Raw genomic sequence first — 21,919 nt, 5'->3', positions numbered from 1 at the left:
TGAGACAAACATTGTTATGATTCGGAGTTCTTAATCTGCCAATAATGAAAGTTGTTGTTAACCATACAGTATGTGCTGTACCCTCTTTTAATTACTATTTTAGGGACAAATATTTGATAATAAAAATATATTTTTAAATAGTTTATCAAGTCTATTTGGTGTATCTAACTAAACCTTTGACTTAATCAGCTACATTATCTGATATGTTTGATGGAACCAAAGGTTTAATTAGTTGGCGAAACTGTTACAAATCGATATTTTAATAATAATAATAAAAAAAGACATTGTGCTGTGTACAGAAGTTGTGTGTGATTTCTATTTTGAATTACTAAAGCAAAACGTTACTCTGAATTATTAACCATTATTCACTTTTCGTAGTCTCCTTCAGCCGAAACCTTAAAACTTAAAAATAACTAAAATTTTGCTGACTAGAATATGTATACTTAAACTAAACTCTGTTATTAAAACTAAAACACAGTGTTACGGTTTCGATAACTTAACGTTATCTTCATCAGACTACTCAGATGTAAGTTAGAGTTAATGTCTGATGAAGATAACGTTGTTATCGAAATCGTAACACTGTATTTTAGTTTCAAAAATAAAATATATAATACAATACTTATTCGTGGATGAAGTCCAATTATAGAAACTTGAATCTTTTTGTGTAGTGTCAACGGAAAGTATTAAAGTTTGTACGGACGAATATGAGTAGAGCTTTAAACTAGAGGTAGATATACTTGAACATGTTTGTATTATGTTGTTGTTAAATGATTGATAGCCATGATATTCTCCCTTATGATACATTGTGTCAGTTGTGCTATTTCGTTAACTTGTAGATAGGAATCATATCCATTCTTGTGTAGCAAATATGTAAACTTTTGCATTTTGTAGTAAATCCTGTTATTTTATTAAGATCTATAGCATATTAATTTTGTTAAACTTAATTATTACTTACTTCTTAGCTTATAACGATAGATCCCCCGTGATTGAGAAGGTAAAGGCAATGGAGAACTTCATATCGAGAAACAAGAAACTTTATTCATTGACACAGATAGAAGAAAGGAGGGCATTTCCGATAGATTTGAAGATACTTAATAGTGATGATAGTTTCCGAGACGAATGGGCTAGTTTTTCCGAAGATTTATGCGAGAATCCTGAAGAATCATTGAATTGTTTAGGTCTTGCAATGCATAAAGTAAGATACATTTATTTTCTTAGTTTATTTTGTTCCTTTATTTTCTTTTTAATTTTATTTTTAGCTTGTTAGACACATTATTTTTTCTGAACTTACTGATTCTGTCTTCTTAATTACGTTGAAATACGTTAGATTCAAATACGGGAACTCTGTCCAGATCCTGGATTGATTAGAATTTTCTTGTCTTTCTTTTTTTTCCTTTCTTCCCTGCATCTGTTTCACAAATTTGGAAACTTTGTATTAAAAGAAGAAAGAAAAAAAAATAAGTTTCTTTACGTCATTCTGAACCCCAAAAATGTGAAGATAGTTTCCATTGGTGAATCTGATACATTTCCAATATAATTAATCTTTCAGTACTTCGGTGCATTTTTCAATTTTATTTTGATGAAAACGCAAATGCTGCACAGCCCCGTAAAGAAATTTGTGCTGTTTATGAGCAAGGTACGTTATCGAAAGCAACAGCCAAAAGATGGTTCGCTCGCTTTCATACTGGAAATTTCGATGTCTAAGATGGCATCGCCGTGGGTGACCAAAAGTAGATAATATTCCGGCAGAAATTGATCAAACTGGCGTGCAGGTAGTCATAATATCGCCAATTATTAAGCCAATGACTAAACATCCACCATCAAACAGGGTTAAACTATTAGGAGAAAGTTGGCTACAAAAAGAAGCTCGACATTGATCTGAGTCAAGAACATTTGCGCGATTGAATTTCTGTCTATGAATCTCTACTGAAATGTTACGAACTCGAATCTTTCTGAAGCAGTTGATGACTAATGATGAAAATTAGATAATCTACAACTACAATATGCGAAAAAGATCGTGGTCAAAATGAGAAGAGATTCCACAGTCTGTGGCCAAGCCCATCCTGACACCCAAGAAGGCTATGCAGTGCGTTTGATGGAATTGGGAGAGCATCCTGCATCACAACCTGCGACCCCCGGGCATAATGATTGACTCGGACCTATACTATTAACAATTGGCGCTAGTGCACCTAGCAATTCAAGAAAACGGTCACATATAAATAATATTCCCTTATTAGTTACTATAAATAACATTCCCTTATTAGTTACTATAAATAATATTCCCTTATTAGTTACTATAAATAATATTCCCTTATTAGTGCATTCCCACCTGCCACGTTTCCATTTTAGGATCACACTTCGTTGAAATACAGCAATTTAAAATGTAAATTAATACATATTAATTATTATGTAGTACGCAAAATAAAACAAGAGACTAATAATAAAAAAATATGGCGGTTTTAATTATGTTATTGTATCTCTCAATTTGTTGGTCTACTTTGTTATGATACATATCGGCAAGGCCGTACTCAGGACTTGTTGCAGGGAAATTATCAAGAACCTTCATTTGAAAGTGTTGAAAACTACTGTCAGTGCTATTATACATGTACCATTTTTTTTTTTTTTTTCCGGATGAGTGGAAACTTTATGCCATATATCCCCTCATGACTTTGTGCTGTATGTAAAGTAGATAACTGTCTTCATTTTTGTCCGACTTAGCATCTTTTCTACATCTTTTGTGATTATTTCACCACGTATGTGTTGTTGCTTATAATTTTAGACAGTATTAACAGCGTTGGAAAATGAGGTCCGAATGCAATTGGAAGACGTGGAGAAAGAGAATGGTGAAATACCACAACTTCAGCTGCCTTGTATTCGTGCGAGGATCATGAACTTCCAACCAGTCACTCAACTGAAGGAGTTGAAGACTAACTTGTATGGTGAGAAACCTTTTCTTTATAAAAAATCCTTTAAAACAAATTAATAGTAAATCAGAATTAGGAAGGTGATACAAACTATGTAATGTCATGATTTACTCTTCGTTATGTGGCCGGTACGTGTGAACTTCAGGAAAATATATATTTATATGGGTTCCAGATTTTCTGTGGGAAATGCACAAGTAAACAAGGAGGAGAAAGTAAACACAGAAGGTCACAAGCGTTGGGTACAGTAGGTCGTTTATTCCACATTGTAGTGAATTGCATCCCCCTGCCCAAAGTTGTACAATCACCGCCGTTCATGTTGAATATGATGGTCCTTGCGAAGAACAATTGCACGACGTCGGAGCTTCCAATAAAAATGGAGTCTATTCAGCACAGCTGATCCGGTTTAAACTATTTGTCTCTTGCATATCTTTTCCCGGCGGGAGCTCTTGTGGTTCAGATTCCACGTTAATCAGTAGGTCCCAACTCAAACAGCCTCGCTGCTGAAAGAGACATTAAACTCCAAATCAACTCAACTCAACTCAACTCTTGCATACCTTCCAGAGTCCTTCAAATGTTGTAGCTCGACGTCCCGTTTTAGATTCCATAAAGCACAAATCCATGGCTGATGCATCTGGTGATTTTACAGGGATGTGTCTAAATGGGATAACCTTGATACCTGTCTCCTGTTTCGTACGAGTCATGTCGACTACCATTATTGTTTTGGCGATTTGACTGTTGACCGTATCTTGATGAATGTGTACTTTGGCCTTCTCATTGCCATAAAAGCATGCTGGCGATATATGGGACCTAAGTCTCAATTATACCCTGTACACTAAAGGAGATGAATGATTAATAAAAGTGAAGTGAGTGTGAAATTAACTTTCTTAAGCTCTCCACCAGGAATCGAATCCGAGTCCACGTGCGCTACAAGCATACATGCAAGCCACTAAACTAGCGGTTAGAGCTATATGGAATCTAAAACGTACTGTATATAGCAAGCAGAACTTACCTTCACATTAGATACCACTCTGTGTATAGGAAGCTTTCCATTGGTACAGAAACCAACCACGGCAATAAACCCTTTGGAAAAGTTTCCCTTGCATATGCGTGCTCGATTGGACGGTAGTAAATCGCACGCACCTGTTTTGACTTTGTCAAATATACTTACACACCATCTAGGGTGATGACATAACGCCATTTATCCTCCACTAGGTAGCGGTTTATAACCATTTGCATAGTGTTGTGTACCTTTTGTCTATTAAAACGGAACATCGCAAAACGTAGAGCAATAACACTTGAAGGTCTGTGAAAAGCATACAAGGACGAGTGGGCTAAACTGAATTAGGCCATGCTAAATAGAAGCCTCCTTCAATGGGAGTTTTGATGCCGTGCAATTGTTCATCCTTCCCAATAGTCTCTTCATGTGGACGAATGAAATGACATAAATAAGTGAATTAATCGTGTATGGTTTTAAGTTGTACCAATAGACGATTTGTTTACTCACTGTATACACCTGTCCATTCATGCGAAAAAGGATGAATAAGTGAGACTTTTCAATGGGTTAAATATTAACCACCCTGCCTTTAAATTTTTCTCGGCATTTTGTACCACTTCCATTGCGTTATTTTTCTGAACTTGGATGTATGTGAGTCATCACATTTACTCTTTAGACCGCACCATAGATACTGTTGTATGACCCCACACGTCAACACGCACACTCACAACACAAACTAGCAAGTTGCGTCAAGAATGACAGGGAGGGGCTAAGTTGCGTTGGTAACAGTTTCATGCCCTAATCCTTTTATTTATTTATTTTAATCGTTCCATTCTTGATAATGCTTGGCATTTTCCAGCCGAAGTTTAGAACCCAAATAGTCATATTGGAAGTTGGAGAGCAATCCAAGAAAACATAAATCACGATAGTTCGATGATCCCTTGTGCGATCTCAACATGCATTATGTATTATTAAGTATTCTGCCTGTTGGCAGGTTCGGGATTTAGCAGGAGACCATTCCCCCCGTAGATTAGGATTTGGAAAAGTTTCTTGCACGCTTCTTGATCTACAGCTTTCTCCTTTAACTTGCAATATTGTCTTCTATTTATCAAATAATCAATACATTGATCTTCTGCTCTTTGCTTTCTTGCCGCCTTTCTTTCTATGACAGTATGAAAAAGATAATTTCTTCGCAAGATGTCTTATCCAGTTGACCTTCCTATGAAGGATGCTGGTTCTCTTCTTTCCTACACGTTGTAGAACATCTTCGTTTGTTACTCTCCGTCCATTTAATCTCCTTTATTTTCCTCCAACACCACATTTCGAATCTCTCTAAATAATTCTTCCGTAATGATCTCTCCCTAATGCTCGAACTTCTATTAATTCCCTTTATTAAGCATTCTCTATAATTGTTGAATAATTGGGGTGAAATACAACAAACATCCTTGTCTGACTCCTCTTTCAATTTTCACAGTGTGAGTTTCTTTTTGGTTCAGGCGCAACTTCACTCTTTGTCCTGTGTACAGGTTGCGAATGAGTCGACGATCCTCCAACGTTTCTGTATATTTATTTTTAGTTCAAGCATTTTATTTTCGCAAAATCAAGCAATTAGACCCCTCGTATTAAAGCTGATAAATGGCCAGCCAAGTTGTCTTCATGACAGATGAGCTTAGGATGATAAGACTTGAAAGTCTTAACATTTATATAGGTTTACTTTTCTAACTCGATAAATTGGACCCGAGGAGTGTGAAAATGGATTGGTTGTAACATTACACAATGTTCTAAACTGGGTTCACTAATATTTCTATTTAATGTTTTGTTAAAAGTAAAGGATATTTAAATTCACATAATTTAACTACAGTATATTTTGGTGTTTAAAGTTTAGCGTCCTTTTTGAACACTAGAACTGTATGAAACGTGGATGGAATCCGAACTACTGTTATGATAATGTTCTACTGGGAACCTGTGCACCATGGTGTCCACTGTAGCCACTGCATCACCAGAAATGCTTAATTACATTTTGTGATTAGAGACATATTGGGCTTTTTAAAGTTATAACAGTGATCTATGCTAAGTTAATAACAATATTGGAAATTGTACTTTTTCTGTACTGTAAATACTGTTAAAATTTCATATGATACATGGTTTGCCATTTAACAGAAGATAATATCTCACAAAACAAAACAAAAAAAAAAGAAAAAAAAAACCTAAATGCCGCTTTATATAAAGAGTTGTGTGCACAGAAAACTTAGTTAAATGGCTATAAAAACAAAAAATGTACTTAGGTTAGCCTGTAGCATGGCTATTTTTATTTCTTGCTTTTTCCATAATCGAGTGTAAAACTGTAATAGTACTTTTCCTATGTAGTAACGATAGAATACACACATTTCGTTCTCTCTTCTAGATATTTTTGATATAAAATGGTTCTTTGGTTGTATCGAAACAGCGGTTAAGAGTGAATATGCGTATCATAGTAGCTGAGTGATTAATTAGACAAAAGTACAGTCTGTGATACATTTTTGATTTCATCATCATTCATTCCTGGAGCAACACTTCAAATTGCACTATGTCTGCTCAGCGAAACATTTCAAGAAACTAACTGTTCGTCGACTTAGTTCATTTTGTTGAAAATGCTTAATTGTAGGTTTAAGTTTGTTGTTGTTCCACGATTAGATAAGATTGGGTATAATTAATTTGCAGAGCAAGTCAGAGTTGCAGATATTTCGAATAAATAAATAAATAAATAAATAAATAAAGGACTGTACAGTTCTGAAGTTTTACTCGGTTCCTTTAGTGTATAGGAGAAAGTATTCATTAAATCAGTTGAACGTAATACAAATGAAATTCAACAATTATTGAAATATACTCTCGTTAAAGAGTGTGTTTACTTCTGTTTACTCATTTTTTGCAGGTAAACTAGTGTCTGTGAAAGGAACGATAATTCGGGCAGGAAGCATAAAATTACTGTGCACATGGATGACGTTCGAGTGCAATTCTTGCGGCACTATTCAATGCGTGAAACAACCTGAAGGCCTTTACTCACCTCCCACTTCGTGCTCAGGAAATGATTGTAAGGGAAGGACCTTCACAGCCTCTCGTTCATCACCATTCACTCAAACAGTCAACTGGCAGTCGATTCGTTTACAAGAAATTGTTCCTGATACTCAGGCAAGCATTTTGTAGAATTCTTTATATATATATACATTTTTAGTGAAATGGGCTTTATTTGATATTGGTTTGATAGAGTAATTTTTCGCGATATATATATATATACTTCCATAACTCGTGTAATTTTCTGCAGCGCTGGAAAATGAAGTTTTCACACTATTAATGGGAAATATGCCATTCTTACTGAAAAATGTGAATTTTTCAAATTTCAAAAGTAAGTAAGAGAGAATCACTGTTTAGCCCCTCTTTTGGGGGTGTAAACATAAAAGTTCATTTTCCTTATGGGAGATTCAATGTTAAATTTTGGAAGCAGTTTTCTCCAATAATTATTGATGAGGATTTTCGGACAAATGAGTATTATTTATCACAAAATGCAATAACAATCATCCGCAATGCTAGTGCAGTCATTTCAAACATAATTTTGGTTAAGATTCCCCCTTTGAGGGGCAAGGGGCGTAAAAAGGTAGTGGGTGGAGTATTACCAAAACTCCAAATCGTATTTTGTGAACGCTAGTAAGCTTCAGATTAATCACTAATGTTACCGGAATTAATATTTCGATATTCCTTGCATGCGTCAGTGACTGATATGGAGCTACAGCCCCCTTCCAAAAATCACATTAAAAATTAGCCATAAATATCCTTAGCAAGGACATACCGGAAGCAAGTATTTTTGGGGGGAGGGGGTCAAATAATGTTGAATTTGTTGTTATTGTGGTAAAATGGTATGTGATTTTTAATATGGGATGTGACTTTGGTAACGCACAGCTTTAGGGAGGCACAAGGGGCAAAACATAAGATGGTGGATATTTATACAAATTCCAAGTTTTATTCTGGAAATGCCAGTGAGCGTCGGATTAATCATAAATTTCGCAGAATTAATATTCCGGTGCTCCTTGCATGTGTCAGTGATTGATATGGGGCTACAGCCTATCTTCCAAAAAATAACATAAAAAATTCACCATAAATGTCTTAGCAGGGACGTACCGGAAGAAGCTATTCTATTAAATCAAGTAATGTGAAATTTGATGCTACCGTAGTAAGAAGGTACGATATATATATATATATATATATATATATATATATATATATTTAAATCTGAAATTTTATCTTGGTAATGGACCGCCTTTGGGATCAATGGGGGCGAAGCATAAGATGGTAGATGTTTATGAAAATTCCAAATGTTATTTTGAAAGTGCTGCCAATGAGTGTGCGATTAATAAAAATTGTCACAGATTGATATTTCGATGGTCGTTGCATGTCCCAGTAACTGATATAGGGCTACAGCCTTCCTTCCAAAAATCACAAAATTTCACGATAAATATCCTTAGCAGGGACATACTGAAAGAAGGTAAATATGTCATAATTAATATTTAATATGCCATTATTGCATAATAATAATAATAATAATAATAATAAAATAAAAATAAATAAATCTCGAATCTACTTTAAACGAGTATCTTCTATCAGTGTAATTGATTATGCATATAACTTTGTTGTTATGTAGTCACTGAAATATATTATCAAAGAATTTTGTATTTTTAAAGATCTATTAGGACTCTTTTTATAGCAGAAAATCACACACACAAATCACCAACCAGTTTCTGCACACTTAGGCAGAACCTTCTCGGAATAGAACACAAAATGACAATGGAAAATGTCGCAGGAACGAAAAAAAAATCTTAAAGAAAAGTAGATAGATGCGCTTTAAATTTCAATATTGTTTGCTTTATTCGTAAAAAGAAAAAGCGTGTATTTTCCCTACTTCTTACACAATAACCGTATTATTCAACTTCCCACACAACAACATACTCGTATGTATTGCACTCGTAAACACGTCAAAAAACCGTATGCTATGGACACAGTTGTAGTAGAAACAAATGTCTCGTGAGGAATAAGAATCAGTTGCTGAAATTATTCTTTCTTGACAATTATTTTTGCCTTTACTATCATTAATTGTTTAAAAATATCATAACTTAAGTGTAAAGCTTATAAAATCAACTGTTGTTCAGCATGCTATCCTAAACGAGCAAGACATAAATTAATGCGATTTACTAAAGACATTGTGAACACCTCCAATATATCTGGAGTGTTTATCTCTACACTCGGGACAATCCTCTGTTCAAGTCATCTACATTGTTACATGATTTCTGTTAGAAAATTTGTTTTAGGAATCCCCACAAGAAAAAATTGCATGGTGTAAGATCTGGACTTTTTGGTGGCCATTCGACACTTGACTACATAAAAATAAACCGTTCCCCAAACTTTTCTTTCAAAACATTTATAATAATATTTGAGAGAGATGGTGCGGTGGTGCTCCATCTTGCATGAACTATAATTCATCACTTTGACCTTAATTTAAATGATCAAGTTCAGCAAATATTTTCTTTTTTAGTAGTTTTTGGTATGATGCCGTTGTTACATTTTCAACAAAAAAGAAGGGTCCTATCACTTCGGTAGCAGTTATGCCACACCAAACCATTATTCCTCGTTTGTTTATTGACACTTCTGATCTCACGTTCGGCTGCATCGATGACCAATTTCTTGCATGTAATGAGAACACTAAACCATTTAAGAAGAATTTTGCTTCGTCGGAAAACATTACTTCAAACAAGAACATAGGGTTTTCATTTAATTTCTCAATGAACCAGTTACAGAAATAAACACGATCACCATAATCACTTGCACACAACTCAGAAATCAATCGGATTTTGTATGGTTTTATCTTCAAGTTCCTTAAAATTCTTTGTAGTGTAGTTTTCTTAACATTTAAGCTTAAGCCTTGACGAGCAGGAGATTTCCGCGGTGAACTAGTAACAGACAATAACACTTGTCATTTTGTTTCTTCTGTAGATATGCTTGGAGATCTTCCTGCACTTTTTCTAGATGCAGTCTGAAAACAATTGCTGCGAAACTCTTTGTACAAACAGTGATTTTGCACATCGCGCATCTTTAGTTCGAGTTCTTTAACTATACGGGATCTTGTTGCTCTTGCAGATTTTTCTGATAAAATGTACCATTCAATTATATTAGCACGCTGATCCTGAATTAAAGACTGCATGATCGAAGAACACCACAGTATGAATTCTATCTTAAAATATAATGGAAATGACAAGCAATTCTCAAACGATTAAGCCAGTCTACCCGCTAGATCCATGTGCTATGTAAAGTGCACTTCCGAAGAAGTCTATCTAACCAGGTGTTGTTTACAGACACAAATTCCTATTGAACTGTCATCACGTAAGTTTTAAATCGTTTGGTGTATTGCGATAAGAAAAGGTCTAAAACTGTTTTCAGTGCAGGTGAACAAGAAGTTGAGTCAGTATACGAAACAAAGGATTGTTGACATTACTTGAAATCAGCTTACAATGTGACGCCAACGTGTGATTCTGACATGAAAGTTGATTGTTCCAATGCTCCTTAAACACGCGTTTCTTAGCCCGGGCCAAAAGAAGCATGGAGAAAAAACAAAAGAGCCTGCATTCTAAATGGGCCAAAAAGGAGCATGGAAGATTTAAAAAAAAAAAAAAAAAAATAGTGGTCTTTTAAGTGATTTTGGGTCCAGGAATGGGGAATTGAAGCCTCAAAGTGCCACTGGAACATGAAAGTAGTTTAATTTTGTCATGTTTCCAATTATGTTATGTTCACTAGCAATAACAAAAAGTTTGAATTTTGCTTGCCGCCGATCTTCCTCAATAAGGAGGAGTGGGCATAATAAAATTAGAAACGCTTGTATTATCATATATGGAAGGGGAGGAAGAAGAAAAGGAATGTTATCGTATTTTCTAACTAAAACTGCTAACAGCAAGATTCTTATAATAATTAGAGAAAACTGCTTCCCGCATTTTACGTTTAAAACTCCAATAGGCTAATGAAATTTTGAGTTGATGTCACTAAAAGAGATCAACCCATGAGTATTATCCTATTGTCGCTTTAGCTTTTTTTCCTAAACAAACAGTTTTCAACAATAATGCCAAATTTCACTTCAATTGTGAAAAATATTTAGCTTCTGCCAGTAGGTCCTTGCGTAAGGACATTCACCATGATTTTTATGAAAGGGGGCTGTAGCCTAATATCAGTCACTAGTACATGGAAATAACATCGGAGCATTAATTCTGTGCTCCTTGCGATTAATTTCATGTTCATTGACACTCCAGAATAAAATTTTGAATTTTTATCTCGGCTTCCCGTGCCCTACAAAGTCAAAAAATTACCATCCGCCTCCTTTATCTCATGTTACCAATATAAACTTACAGACTTGAAAAACATATACCTTCTTATTACAATCACACCGAAATTTACATTAATTGACAAATAGAAAAAAGCTTCTTCCGATGTGTTCCTGCTAAGGATATTTATCGTGAATTTTGTGTGACTTGGAAAAGTGGGCTGTAGCCCCATATCAATCACTGGTACATGCAAGGAGCATCAGAATATTAATTCTGTGACATTTGTAATTAATCTGATGCTTATTGGTGTTCCCAAAATAAGATTTGGGATTTTGCTAATACTCCACGCACTATCTCACGCGTAAACTTTCCATTTCCCCCTGAAAGGGGAGCCTTAACCAAAATTATGTTTGAGATGATTGCACTAGCATTGCGGATGATTGTTATTGCACTTTGTACCAAATAATACTCATTTGCCCCAAAATTCTCATCAATAATTATTGGAGAAAACTCTTCCAAAATTTAACATTGAATCTCCCATAAGGAAAATGAACTTTTATGTTTACACCCCCAAAAGAGGGGCTAAATATTGATTTTCTCTTATTTGCTTTTGAATTTGAAAAATTCGAACATTTTTCAATAAGAATGCAAAATTTCACATTAATAGTGTGAAAACTTCGTCTTCTTCCAGCGCACGAATTATGGAACAGTATATATATATATATATATTATTTTTTTTCTCGAGAGTTTGGTGAGAGAGGAGAGTGATTACAAAAGGAAAATTTCGTCCAAAGCTTTTCCCGGAGGGAGAGTTTCTAGCATCGCTGCTACGTACCCTCTTTGCACAGCCATACTTATCCTTTGTATAAGGTAGGATGAAGCTCGGGTGTCTCCTGTGTTAATAGCTATACGGTGTCCAACTTCATTAATGAAGTTTAGACCTTCCTGACCCCAGGACCCACAAGTTTCAATGGCTATGGTGACGAAGTGGTATTTGTCCAACAGGTTGCTATACTTTCGTCTCTTTTCATATTCTCTGCGAGTTGCAACCGTCCCAGCTTTTGTCGAAGATGAAGCAGCTTTTGTCGAAGATGAAGGAAGATTAGAGGGGGCTAGGGTATCGGTACAAGTGAAATCCCATATTAAAGCCTTCCCTCGTTTCCAAGGCACCAAAGACATTCCATCAGGTCTCTTGCCATCAGAGCGACTACACCCCATTGGCTCTCTCACGGAAGGCGTTCCAGAGGATATGAGGGCTCTCATAATGAGATCGTTAACAGTGGAGTGTCGAGAGTATCTGCCAGCACTGTGAACACATGATAGGCCATGTATACCTTTCTTACCCACTAAACTTCCGCAAGCAGGGCACTGGTGTTGTTCACAGACATCTGCTCCCAAACGTAACGCACAAGCGATTCGAAAACTTTCGTCGGGAAGATGCAGTCCTAGGGAAGAAGATGGGATAGCTTGTAACCAGGCACCTGCTTCAGGGGAAGAAGTGGCAAGAAGACGTGCCTTATCTTCAGGATTGGTGGAGGACTGAAGAATAGAAGATAATCTGGAGTCTATAAGAGGAGCGTCCCATGAAGTTTGAAAACTTCTCTTATCAAAATCAGGTAGATCGAGTCCGCCGCACGATATCCACTGGGAGATACAATCATTTATCTCAGCTTCTGAATCCTGATGAATATCCTTGCGAAGAAGAGAAGTGATCAAAGGCATAGAGCTATACATGGATGAAAGGAAAGATGGAGTAGCCAAGTCAAGGGCTCGACAAATTCCTAGACCTCCGTGATCCACAGGGAGAGATGCTTGTAGCCATGAGTTATCTGTGAGAGAGCAGTTGAGAAGAGATTCTAGGCCAAGTCGGATGGATTCATCATATTGTTCCAAAAGATCTGTCTCATGCCAGGATGGAGAACTACGAAGGAAATATAGCAGTCTTGGAATGGCTAATGAGGCCCGTAGGAGATAAAAAGCTGAGTGGGTAGATAACTTTGATAGGCGAGTGAAGAAGAGATCTAATTTAGATATCTTGTCCAATAACAAAATGCGTCGAGTATCAGTGTGTAGCGCTGCACCTAAAAGGGAGGCTCTGTTGGATGATATAAGTTGAATTCCAGGTGCAACTTCGTTGAAAAGGAAGTAAAGGATGTTGGCCTGTTCGTTTGAGACTCCCAGGAAACCGACTTCACATTTGCAGAAATTGAGTTGTAATCCAATGTCACGAGATTGAGTACGAATCTTGGACAAAGCTTCGAGGACATCTTCCTTGTCTCCAGCTATAGTCCCATCGTCGAGATACCAAATTTTTAACTCGGTATTGATATTTCTGACAATAGATTGAAGTGTTAACGCAAATAAAGCAGGTCCTAGGGGGTCGCCTTGTTGAACACCTCGCTGTGATATCTTCACCAAAAAATAGATGACTCGGCTGTGAGTAACACTGATGTATGAAAGTGTATATATAAGGGAAGTGCGTTTTTACGGCTGTAAGCATAGAGTCTTGTTGATCTCGTTGAACGCATTCCGGAAATCTAGTTTCAAGAAAATTTTCTCTTGTTTGTGGGGATGAGAATAATACAGTCGGGCGACATGGGCTGTAACTTCTGAGCCATGAGGAACGCACACTCCCAACTGATGTGGTGACAAGAAAGTAGTTAACGGTTCCCTAATTCTTTGGCATACTATCTTGGCTGAAAGCCGTCTCCAAACGTTACCGACAGCGATGGGGCGTATATCACCACCTTTCTTCCTTAACGCTATAAGCGACGCTCCGAAAAATAGTGGTCTAATTTCTGTAGGTACGTTTCCAGTGAGGATTATGTGAAGAAAATCACTGATAGTGCTTAACAGACGGTCTCTAGAATCGATATCCTAGCACAGCAAAAGATCCTTGAGAATGGAAGGGCGTAAACTATCCATACCTCCTGCAGAGCCGGAAGAGAAGGATCGAAGAGCTTTCTGTACTTCTTTGACAGAAACTCTAGGGACGGCTGGAGCGTTGTCAATGAGTGCAGGGGGTGTGAAAGTATGACTGTGTGTAGGGTGTTTGTTGCGTAATGCATCTAGCACTGTAGCTTCTGGAGGCGCCAAAGTGTCATCAGAGATGAGGAGTCTGACTGCTCCATGGACATCGCCATCGGAAAGTTTGTTCTCGATAACCTTGATGTTGAAGGAGATTGGGTCTGTCACTCGGCGAGGTTTGGAGGGTCGTTGGTGGCGATAAAGAAGGGCATCGCAGCGAGAATTAGTCCAACTTGTGATTCTTTGTTTCACCCATGTAGTGAGATTGGACACTTTGTTCGTTCTTGTTGGTAAACAAAGAGTTACGTGTGTGTGTTTTATTTATTTATTTATTTATTTATTTATTTATTTATTTATTTATTTATTTATTTATTTATTTATTTATTTATTTATTTATTTATTTATTTATTTGTTTGTTTGTTTGTTTGTTTGTTTGTTTGTTTGTTTGTTTGTTGTTGTTTGTTTGTTTGTTTGTTTGTTTGTTTGTTTGTTTGAGTCCATTGCTGCTTCCATGCTTGTAAGTTAAACAGAAAACTATTTGCTTGTTAAGTCTGTTCTAATCACGTTTGGAAATTAGATATGATTTGACGCTTAACTAAATTTACCGCTTCCAGAATTTTGGATAGTGGCAGTTTCTTCTTACATTCTACTTGATGATTGAGGGTTTGTCAAACAGGTGTTTTGACAATGAGGTAATTTTAGTATTTTGACTAATAATAATAATAAAACTAAGTAGCACTATGAACAGTTTATAGACAAAGATGATCTTCTTCTACTACTACTACTACTACTACTACTACTACTACTACTACTACTACTACTACTACTACTACTACTACTACTACTACTACTACTACTACTACTACTACTACTACTACTACTACTACTACTACTACTACTACTACTACTACTACTACTACTACTACTACTACTACTACTACTACTACTACTACTACTACTACTACTACTACTACTACTACTACTACTACTACTACTACTACTACTACTACTACTACTACTACTACTACTACTACTACTACTACTACTACTACTACTACTACTACTACTACTACTACTACAACTACAACAACAACAATTATTATTATTATTATTATTATTATTACAAGTGAGTTTATTTTTCTCAGTATGAAATTACAGCAGACTTCCAAACTATAGGAATTCTATACCCGAACTAAGCCCTTACTTGAAATACAAGACTACAGAGATGGAACCAACTTTATGACAAGCATTTCCATGCGTCCTTATTCAGGCTTTTCATTTGTTTTGTTTTATATATACTTCGTTGTTTTTACTTAATCTATGAAAACGAAGAAGGTTGGTTATCTCGAGTGCAGTCCGGTGAGAACTCGTGTGGTTTGTATTTTCAGTCTTTTTTATAAGACCGTCAATACTACTAATTTTCGCTTCAGATTCTGCGTCGAAACCCTGACAAAATTATGACCCACTGTGACTTTACAAATATATTTCTTGATCTTCTAAATAATTATCTGTAAATACATTCAATAACTTCTGAACTATTTGAGATTTTCAGTCCAATTTGAGAAGCATAAGAAGTGTATTAGTTTTGAGTGTTTGAAGTGTTACATGGTTCTTTCAAAGATATTATATCGATAACTGTTTATGGTTGTCTTTTTATTTTTTCTGAAGGGCTATATGAATTTACCAATGAGATGACCCATCTATTTCGTCGTACGAAAATCGTTAATATCTGCTAATTTTATGTTGTTCCTTACAGAGAGAAGGCGGTCGAGTCCCGAGAACTATCGAGTGTGAGTTGACAGAAGATCTCGTTGATTCTTGTATACCTGGGGATGTTGTCACAGTAACAGGTATTATTAAGGTACTGCATAATTTCTTTGTTCTTTAATTTTAATGATAATTTAGTCATTAAATCCCTTTCGAGCCGCGGTGGCTCAGTTGTAGGGTTCCTGGTTCGATCACAGCTCGTGCCAAGTGAATTTTGTGATGGACGAACACCGTGTGCGTAGGTTTTCTCGGGGTTCTCCAATTTCCTCCCACTTTCTTCATTCCACCATTTCATTCATTTCTCATCACCACCGTCTCCTTTAGCCTAACCGGCATAATCGTGGGACGTAAACACTTCATTTCATTTTCTTTTTTCATTTAATCCCTTTCGCACTTGATAATTTAATCATTGTCAATATGACTCTAAATTCTAGGTTTCATTAATGAAATCGCTAGCCAGTTTGTATTAATCCCCCATACATGTTAAAATTAGTTCATATTTCTTTTTATTTCTGACCGTTTTAAATAGTTAAATAAGAAATAAGAACGAATCTTACATACATTTGAAAATCCATGGGACATTCGATGCATGAACTTTACGGATGTAATTATCCCTTGTTCGATTCCAGGCCAATTTAGCATATGGCGGACAACATTATGTTGGTGGGTTTGTGCCTTCATTCCCATTTCACCAATTCTTTCACAGCCATTCACTTTCATTAAAGTCGTCGCCTTCTTTAGCCTAAAGGGCATAGTCATGAGACTAGAAATCTCATTTTATTTCATTTTTGGATGAGATCGTTGTATTAACTTCGTTATCTAACGAATCTCGTGATTTATAGTTGCTTAAATAGTGTGAAAACTATATTAGATACACATTATGTACTGCCAAGGAGGTTGTATAATACTAGAGTTAACCATACGATATCGTAAACGAAGGTCGGAAGATACAAATGTGCATTAAGGAAATATTAGAAATATGATTTAGTTTGGTTAAGCGTCAATGTTTGTAAACACATAACAAAAGCACATGCGTTTCGAAATTTCTTTGCGATTGTTTAACTGTATGAAGCAATTTATTTACGTGGAAATATGGTGTGTATACTAGTGAGATATCCTGAAAATCTGAACGTGTTTACGGCAGCTTATACAGGATAAAATGTTTACAATGCAACAGCATTTCTCGATAGGTTACGTGTTATCAAACCTTGAAATCGACTTAAAATGCAGCTTCATAAAGTGTGAATTTGAGATTTTTAGGGGGGGAGGGGATTCGCTCTTAACATCCTTCCTAGACAGACCTTGGATACTTTAACCCTTTTTTCCTCCCATTTTCTGAATAACATATCAGAATTAATGTTACATTATGAAGAAGCACACACGCAGAAATGCTTGAATTTGGGGTTGAAACGTACTAATAAGAAGGAACTCTACCTTCACAATGCATAATCAACACAAGCATACAGTCAAAAATTATACTGGAGTTTTTATTTTATTTTCATTTTATTTTTAAGTTTTCTTCTTAGTCTAGTGACCAGATTGCATGCTGCTGGTTCATGGGGTCCCAGATCGAACGTTATAGAGTCAGACCCAGTGGCGGTCGGTGACATAGAGTGAGGGAAGCAATTGTTAAGGTACCAAATACTATGAACAACTGAAATATTATATAATGTTGCTCACCTATCACTTAAATTTTTCCATCCTTTCCTGTCAAATTCTTCGTTAATTACTCGATTATAAAATTCACCACGTCACCTAAATTTTAAGTCTATTCGACTTCCTTTCCTGCCAAATTCTTCAATCACCCGTTAAAAGTCACCACTTTTTAATACTTCACTTAAATGTTAAGTTTATTTTTCTTCCTTTCTTATCAAATTGTTCAATTACCCGATCATAAAATTCACTATGTCACTTTTTAAGGTTTATTTTTTCTTTCTTGAAAAATTCTTGAATCAACCGATTATAAAATCCACTACCTCACTTACATTTTAAATCTATTCTCCTCCCTTTCTTGTCAAACTCTTCAATCACTCGATTATAAAACTCATCATCACTTTCAGCTTGTTGCAATTTCACCAGCTTTTTTTCAATAGATATAGGTCAAACATCTCTCTTGGTCTTGAGTATTTTTGCAGAATGTATGAATTCGTCTAAGTGCAGAAGTGGCAATCAGGCTACATAGTTTATAAAGTTCCTTGAAAGCAGACGATGACAATCCAGTCCTTTTCAAATAGATAAGAAGTTTTGGAACACACATTGGTAAATATTCATTTGTAGAATATGCAACGCAGAGTTCACTCCTGAGCCGGGCGAAATCGAAGTATTGGCCATAACTTTCAGTGAAGAAAATTCTGCATCAGGGAATGTTTTCTGGATGTTCTTTTCATCAAGCAACTGAAGAAATGTCAATTTTCCCAAATTACTGAATCTAAGCTCAATCTGGCCGCATATGTCGTCATATATTTCACAATATAAACGACGATAATGTGTTTTCATATCACTACCGTCATTTGTGCAACGTCTTTTCCTGGGAGGACCTACATTTGCGTCACAACTGTTCCATACTGAATCAAAATTATTTCTTTTGACTTTCAGAATTTCCTCTATTTTCTTTACTTTTTTTAATGCAATAATTTATATCAAGTGACGGTCTGAAGTACGTCGTAGAGGGAGCCCGTTAAAGAAAATATTTCGCTGAACATTAGTAGCAAGAAGTTAAACTCGAAGTCAAAAATCACAGAATCAAATCCCCGGGCTTCATGATATGCGTCTTTATTCCATTCTTGTGGATTATCCAAAATAGTATAAAACAGATTCGTCAACTAATTTCTGTGCTTTACTATTGCTTCAATAAGCTTCGAATTGTAATTCCATCCAGTAGGACACACTTTAGGAAATCTCTTCTTAACTTCTGAATCTAAAGCTGCCATCCGTTTTGTGGAATTTGAAAAGAAAGGCAAAACTACGAAGTGTCATGAAAAAAATTTTACATTCGTTGATAGCCGACACTGACTGGGAGAATACTAAATTAAGCCGGTGTGCTAAACAATGAATAAACAATGCATCAGGATATTTATCCCTAACTTTCTTTTGAATGCCATTCATTTCGCCGGACATGACTGCAGCACCGTCATAACACTGAGCGACTGGTTTGGAACCACTATCATACTTCTCGAGGATTTGGAAAACGTGTTGTGCTAAAGAGCTCGCAGTGCGATTTGAACTGACATCTGTAAAGCCCAGAAATCGTTCAACAACTTCTCCATCGGGAAGAATGTACCTTACAACTGTTGAGAGTTGAGAATGTAATGAAATGTCACTAGTTTCGTCTAGTATCACAGAAATGAAAGATTAATCAGCTATTTCTTTTATAATTTCATTTATTATGACAGTGGCAACGCTTTGAATCAGGTCATTTTGTATATGTTTTGACAGTCCCGAAAATACTGTAGCTGTTTGAAAGTGGTTGTCTAAAACTTCATATTTTCTTAATAACTGAAGTAATTCAATATAGTTCCCCCAGTTAACAGTCTTTATCCTCCAAGTGGCCTCTGAAACTAAGTTTTTGACAAGCCAAGAATATAACTACATCAATCATTCGTCGTACAATTTTCTTGTTATTTTTCACCTGCTCGTTATATTTAATAGTCTCTTGCTTAAGTTGCTGGTCCAGCTGAAAGTATTCGTACTGAACCGAAAGTTGTGAGACAGATTTGCGATCGAATATGATTTTGTGATTGCTGATGACGTTGCGTGACTTCAATAGATTGTTCATGTCATCAAACCCTGACTGATTCCAAGTGCCTTTTTCATTTGAAAATAACAGGCAAGGCCAGCAGTACGATTCTGAAGTTTTCCTACAACCAAATAACCAGTCTGTCTTTTCATACTGTTGCTTATTAAAATGATAAATACAGCGTTTTGTTTTGTTTGTATATGCGGCAGATCGGGTGTATATCGTCCTTGTGAAGTTAATTCTTTTATCTTGAAAACTAAAGGAATTAAATGATCACCCTTTTAAAGTTTCTAACACGCATGCACAACCTTGTATTTCCCCCATCCCGCTCTTCACACTGACTTGTGTCGACGCTGCCATAGGTTAAAGCTGATGGAATGCAAACTGGACAGTCATTCCCTTCTTTGCATAGCCGCCACAAGCATTAGGAAAGAGATTTACTTTACAAACCTGCGAAATAATCCAACTCTTGAAAACCAAGTACAATCCTGAATATCCAAATTTTAACTCATTAAAGTAAATATTTACTCCGCGAAACACTTTAGGCTTTTTCAATTTGCAGTTCGAAACGAATATATATATATATCGCACTGAAGGTTTCTAACGTGTAGACAGTAGAAACTTCTGCTGTTATCTAAATGTTCTTATGAAAATTGTTACTCAGTGATACTCCCATCTTTTTCCCTAGCAATTGGTGTGTATGATTTTCAGCTAATTGCAGTAGCCTCATATGCCTTTCCTTTGTCTGCTTGGCTGTGAGGTCATTCTGAAAATACGCAAAAGGCCAAAACCTTAGTTCATGCTCATGTTGCCAACGCTGCACAAGCACTCTGCGGGAAAGACTTGCATAAAGAGCATGTAGAACGGAAAACGTTTCTTTCGCCTTTTTTTTTAAAAACAAGTTTCCTTATTTTATACTTACGTGATAATACACAATACAATTACATTAAATATGTACTATATGTAAGTCTAGAGATGTAGATACAGTAAGGGATCAATAAAATATTTGTTTGTTAATTTAAGTGACTAGTTTGCATTGTTATGCATAATTTCCATGCATTACAATAACATACTTGTGCTCGGGGTTCGTACATGTGAAAATAATATGTGTATGTATGTGTGTAAAAGTGAATCGAATCAATTTTCTGTATTTCAAGTGCGGAATATTATTAGATTAAAATAGTGCTTTCCTCAGCTTTGTTGCAAGTGTGGGGAATTAGAATAAAGTATTCGCAGTATTACACACAATAGATGAAACGTTTTTCTGTTGAAGGCTTGTATAATGTCTTTGCGTATACATCATTGAGTTATAGCTGCACAAGAACGTGGGTCCGAACCCTAGTGCTGAGAAGTGCTTCTATATGTGCACCGACTTTCGGATTCAACTACCGGTGGGAGATTCTTGAAATTAGAACGCTTTACGGTAGCTCGGATTCCACCTTAGACCAGAGGTCCACACCTCATTTAACTTCAGTCCTGAAAAGGGGCTTTAAAATTCAACGAACAAGAACAGTATGCTCGAAAATGAATCGTCCATCTGACGTGAGATGTTGGAGTAGTAATATTGAACTGCTCTGTGGCAGTCAGTTGTCGTGACTATAGTAGAATTTGTTCTTATTTCCATTAGAAAATACAATTTCGAAATAAGTGGAAGATTCAGTTCACTTTGGTAGTTCAGAGTGCGTGTACAGGAAATAAGCCTTTATTGAGTTCGTTCTTACTATTCGGAACATCTCGTATCTTTCTTGTCTAAACAACTTTATTTGCTTACGATATGAAGCATTGTTAGATGGCTCCTCCTGGTTAAATATTCGCTCTTGACCACGAATGGAAAACGTGGGATTCGATTCCCTGTAGGAATTTATATGATTTGAAAGAGGTGCTAAACGAAAAGAAGAAACAAAAAATAAATAATAGGTCTTCTCAATGGATACTCTAAACAGACCTTGGATACTGTAAACCTTTTTTCTCCCATCTTCTGAATAACATATCAGAATTAATGTCATATTATGAGGAAGCAAACTGACACAGAAGTGCTTGAATTCGGTATTCAAACATACTAATAAGAATGAGCCCTACCATCACAATTCATATTCAACACAAACGTACAGTCAAAAATTCTACTGTAGTTTTTACT

General features: G+C 36.0%; 1 protein-coding gene across 3 annotated transcripts in view; it reads left to right on the top strand.

Annotated features, from left to right (window-relative positions):
* Positions 1-21,919, top strand: part of rec (minichromosome maintenance 8 factor recombination-defective) — a 94,969-nt gene that overhangs the window by 15,039 nt on the left and 58,011 nt on the right. For all 3 annotated transcript variants that reach the window (XM_081730645.1, XM_081730644.1, XM_081730646.1), the window contains exons 4-7: positions 963-1,195; positions 2,780-2,939; positions 6,830-7,086; positions 16,036-16,140. In XM_081730645.1, the coding sequence (XP_081586771.1) occupies positions 963-1,195; positions 2,780-2,939; positions 6,830-7,086; positions 16,036-16,140 (755 nt within the window). The remainder of the gene's footprint in view (positions 1-962; positions 1,196-2,779; positions 2,940-6,829; positions 7,087-16,035; positions 16,141-21,919) is intronic.

Source organism: Thermobia domestica, chromosome 11 (assembly GCF_964235325.1).
Source record: "Thermobia domestica chromosome 11, izTheDome1.hap1.1, whole genome shotgun sequence".
In the NCBI taxonomy this organism is placed as follows: domain Eukaryota; kingdom Metazoa; phylum Arthropoda; class Insecta; order Zygentoma; family Lepismatidae; genus Thermobia; species Thermobia domestica.
Note: the sequence above shows the minus strand (reverse complement) of the source record. Positions and strands in the feature narration are given on the sequence as shown.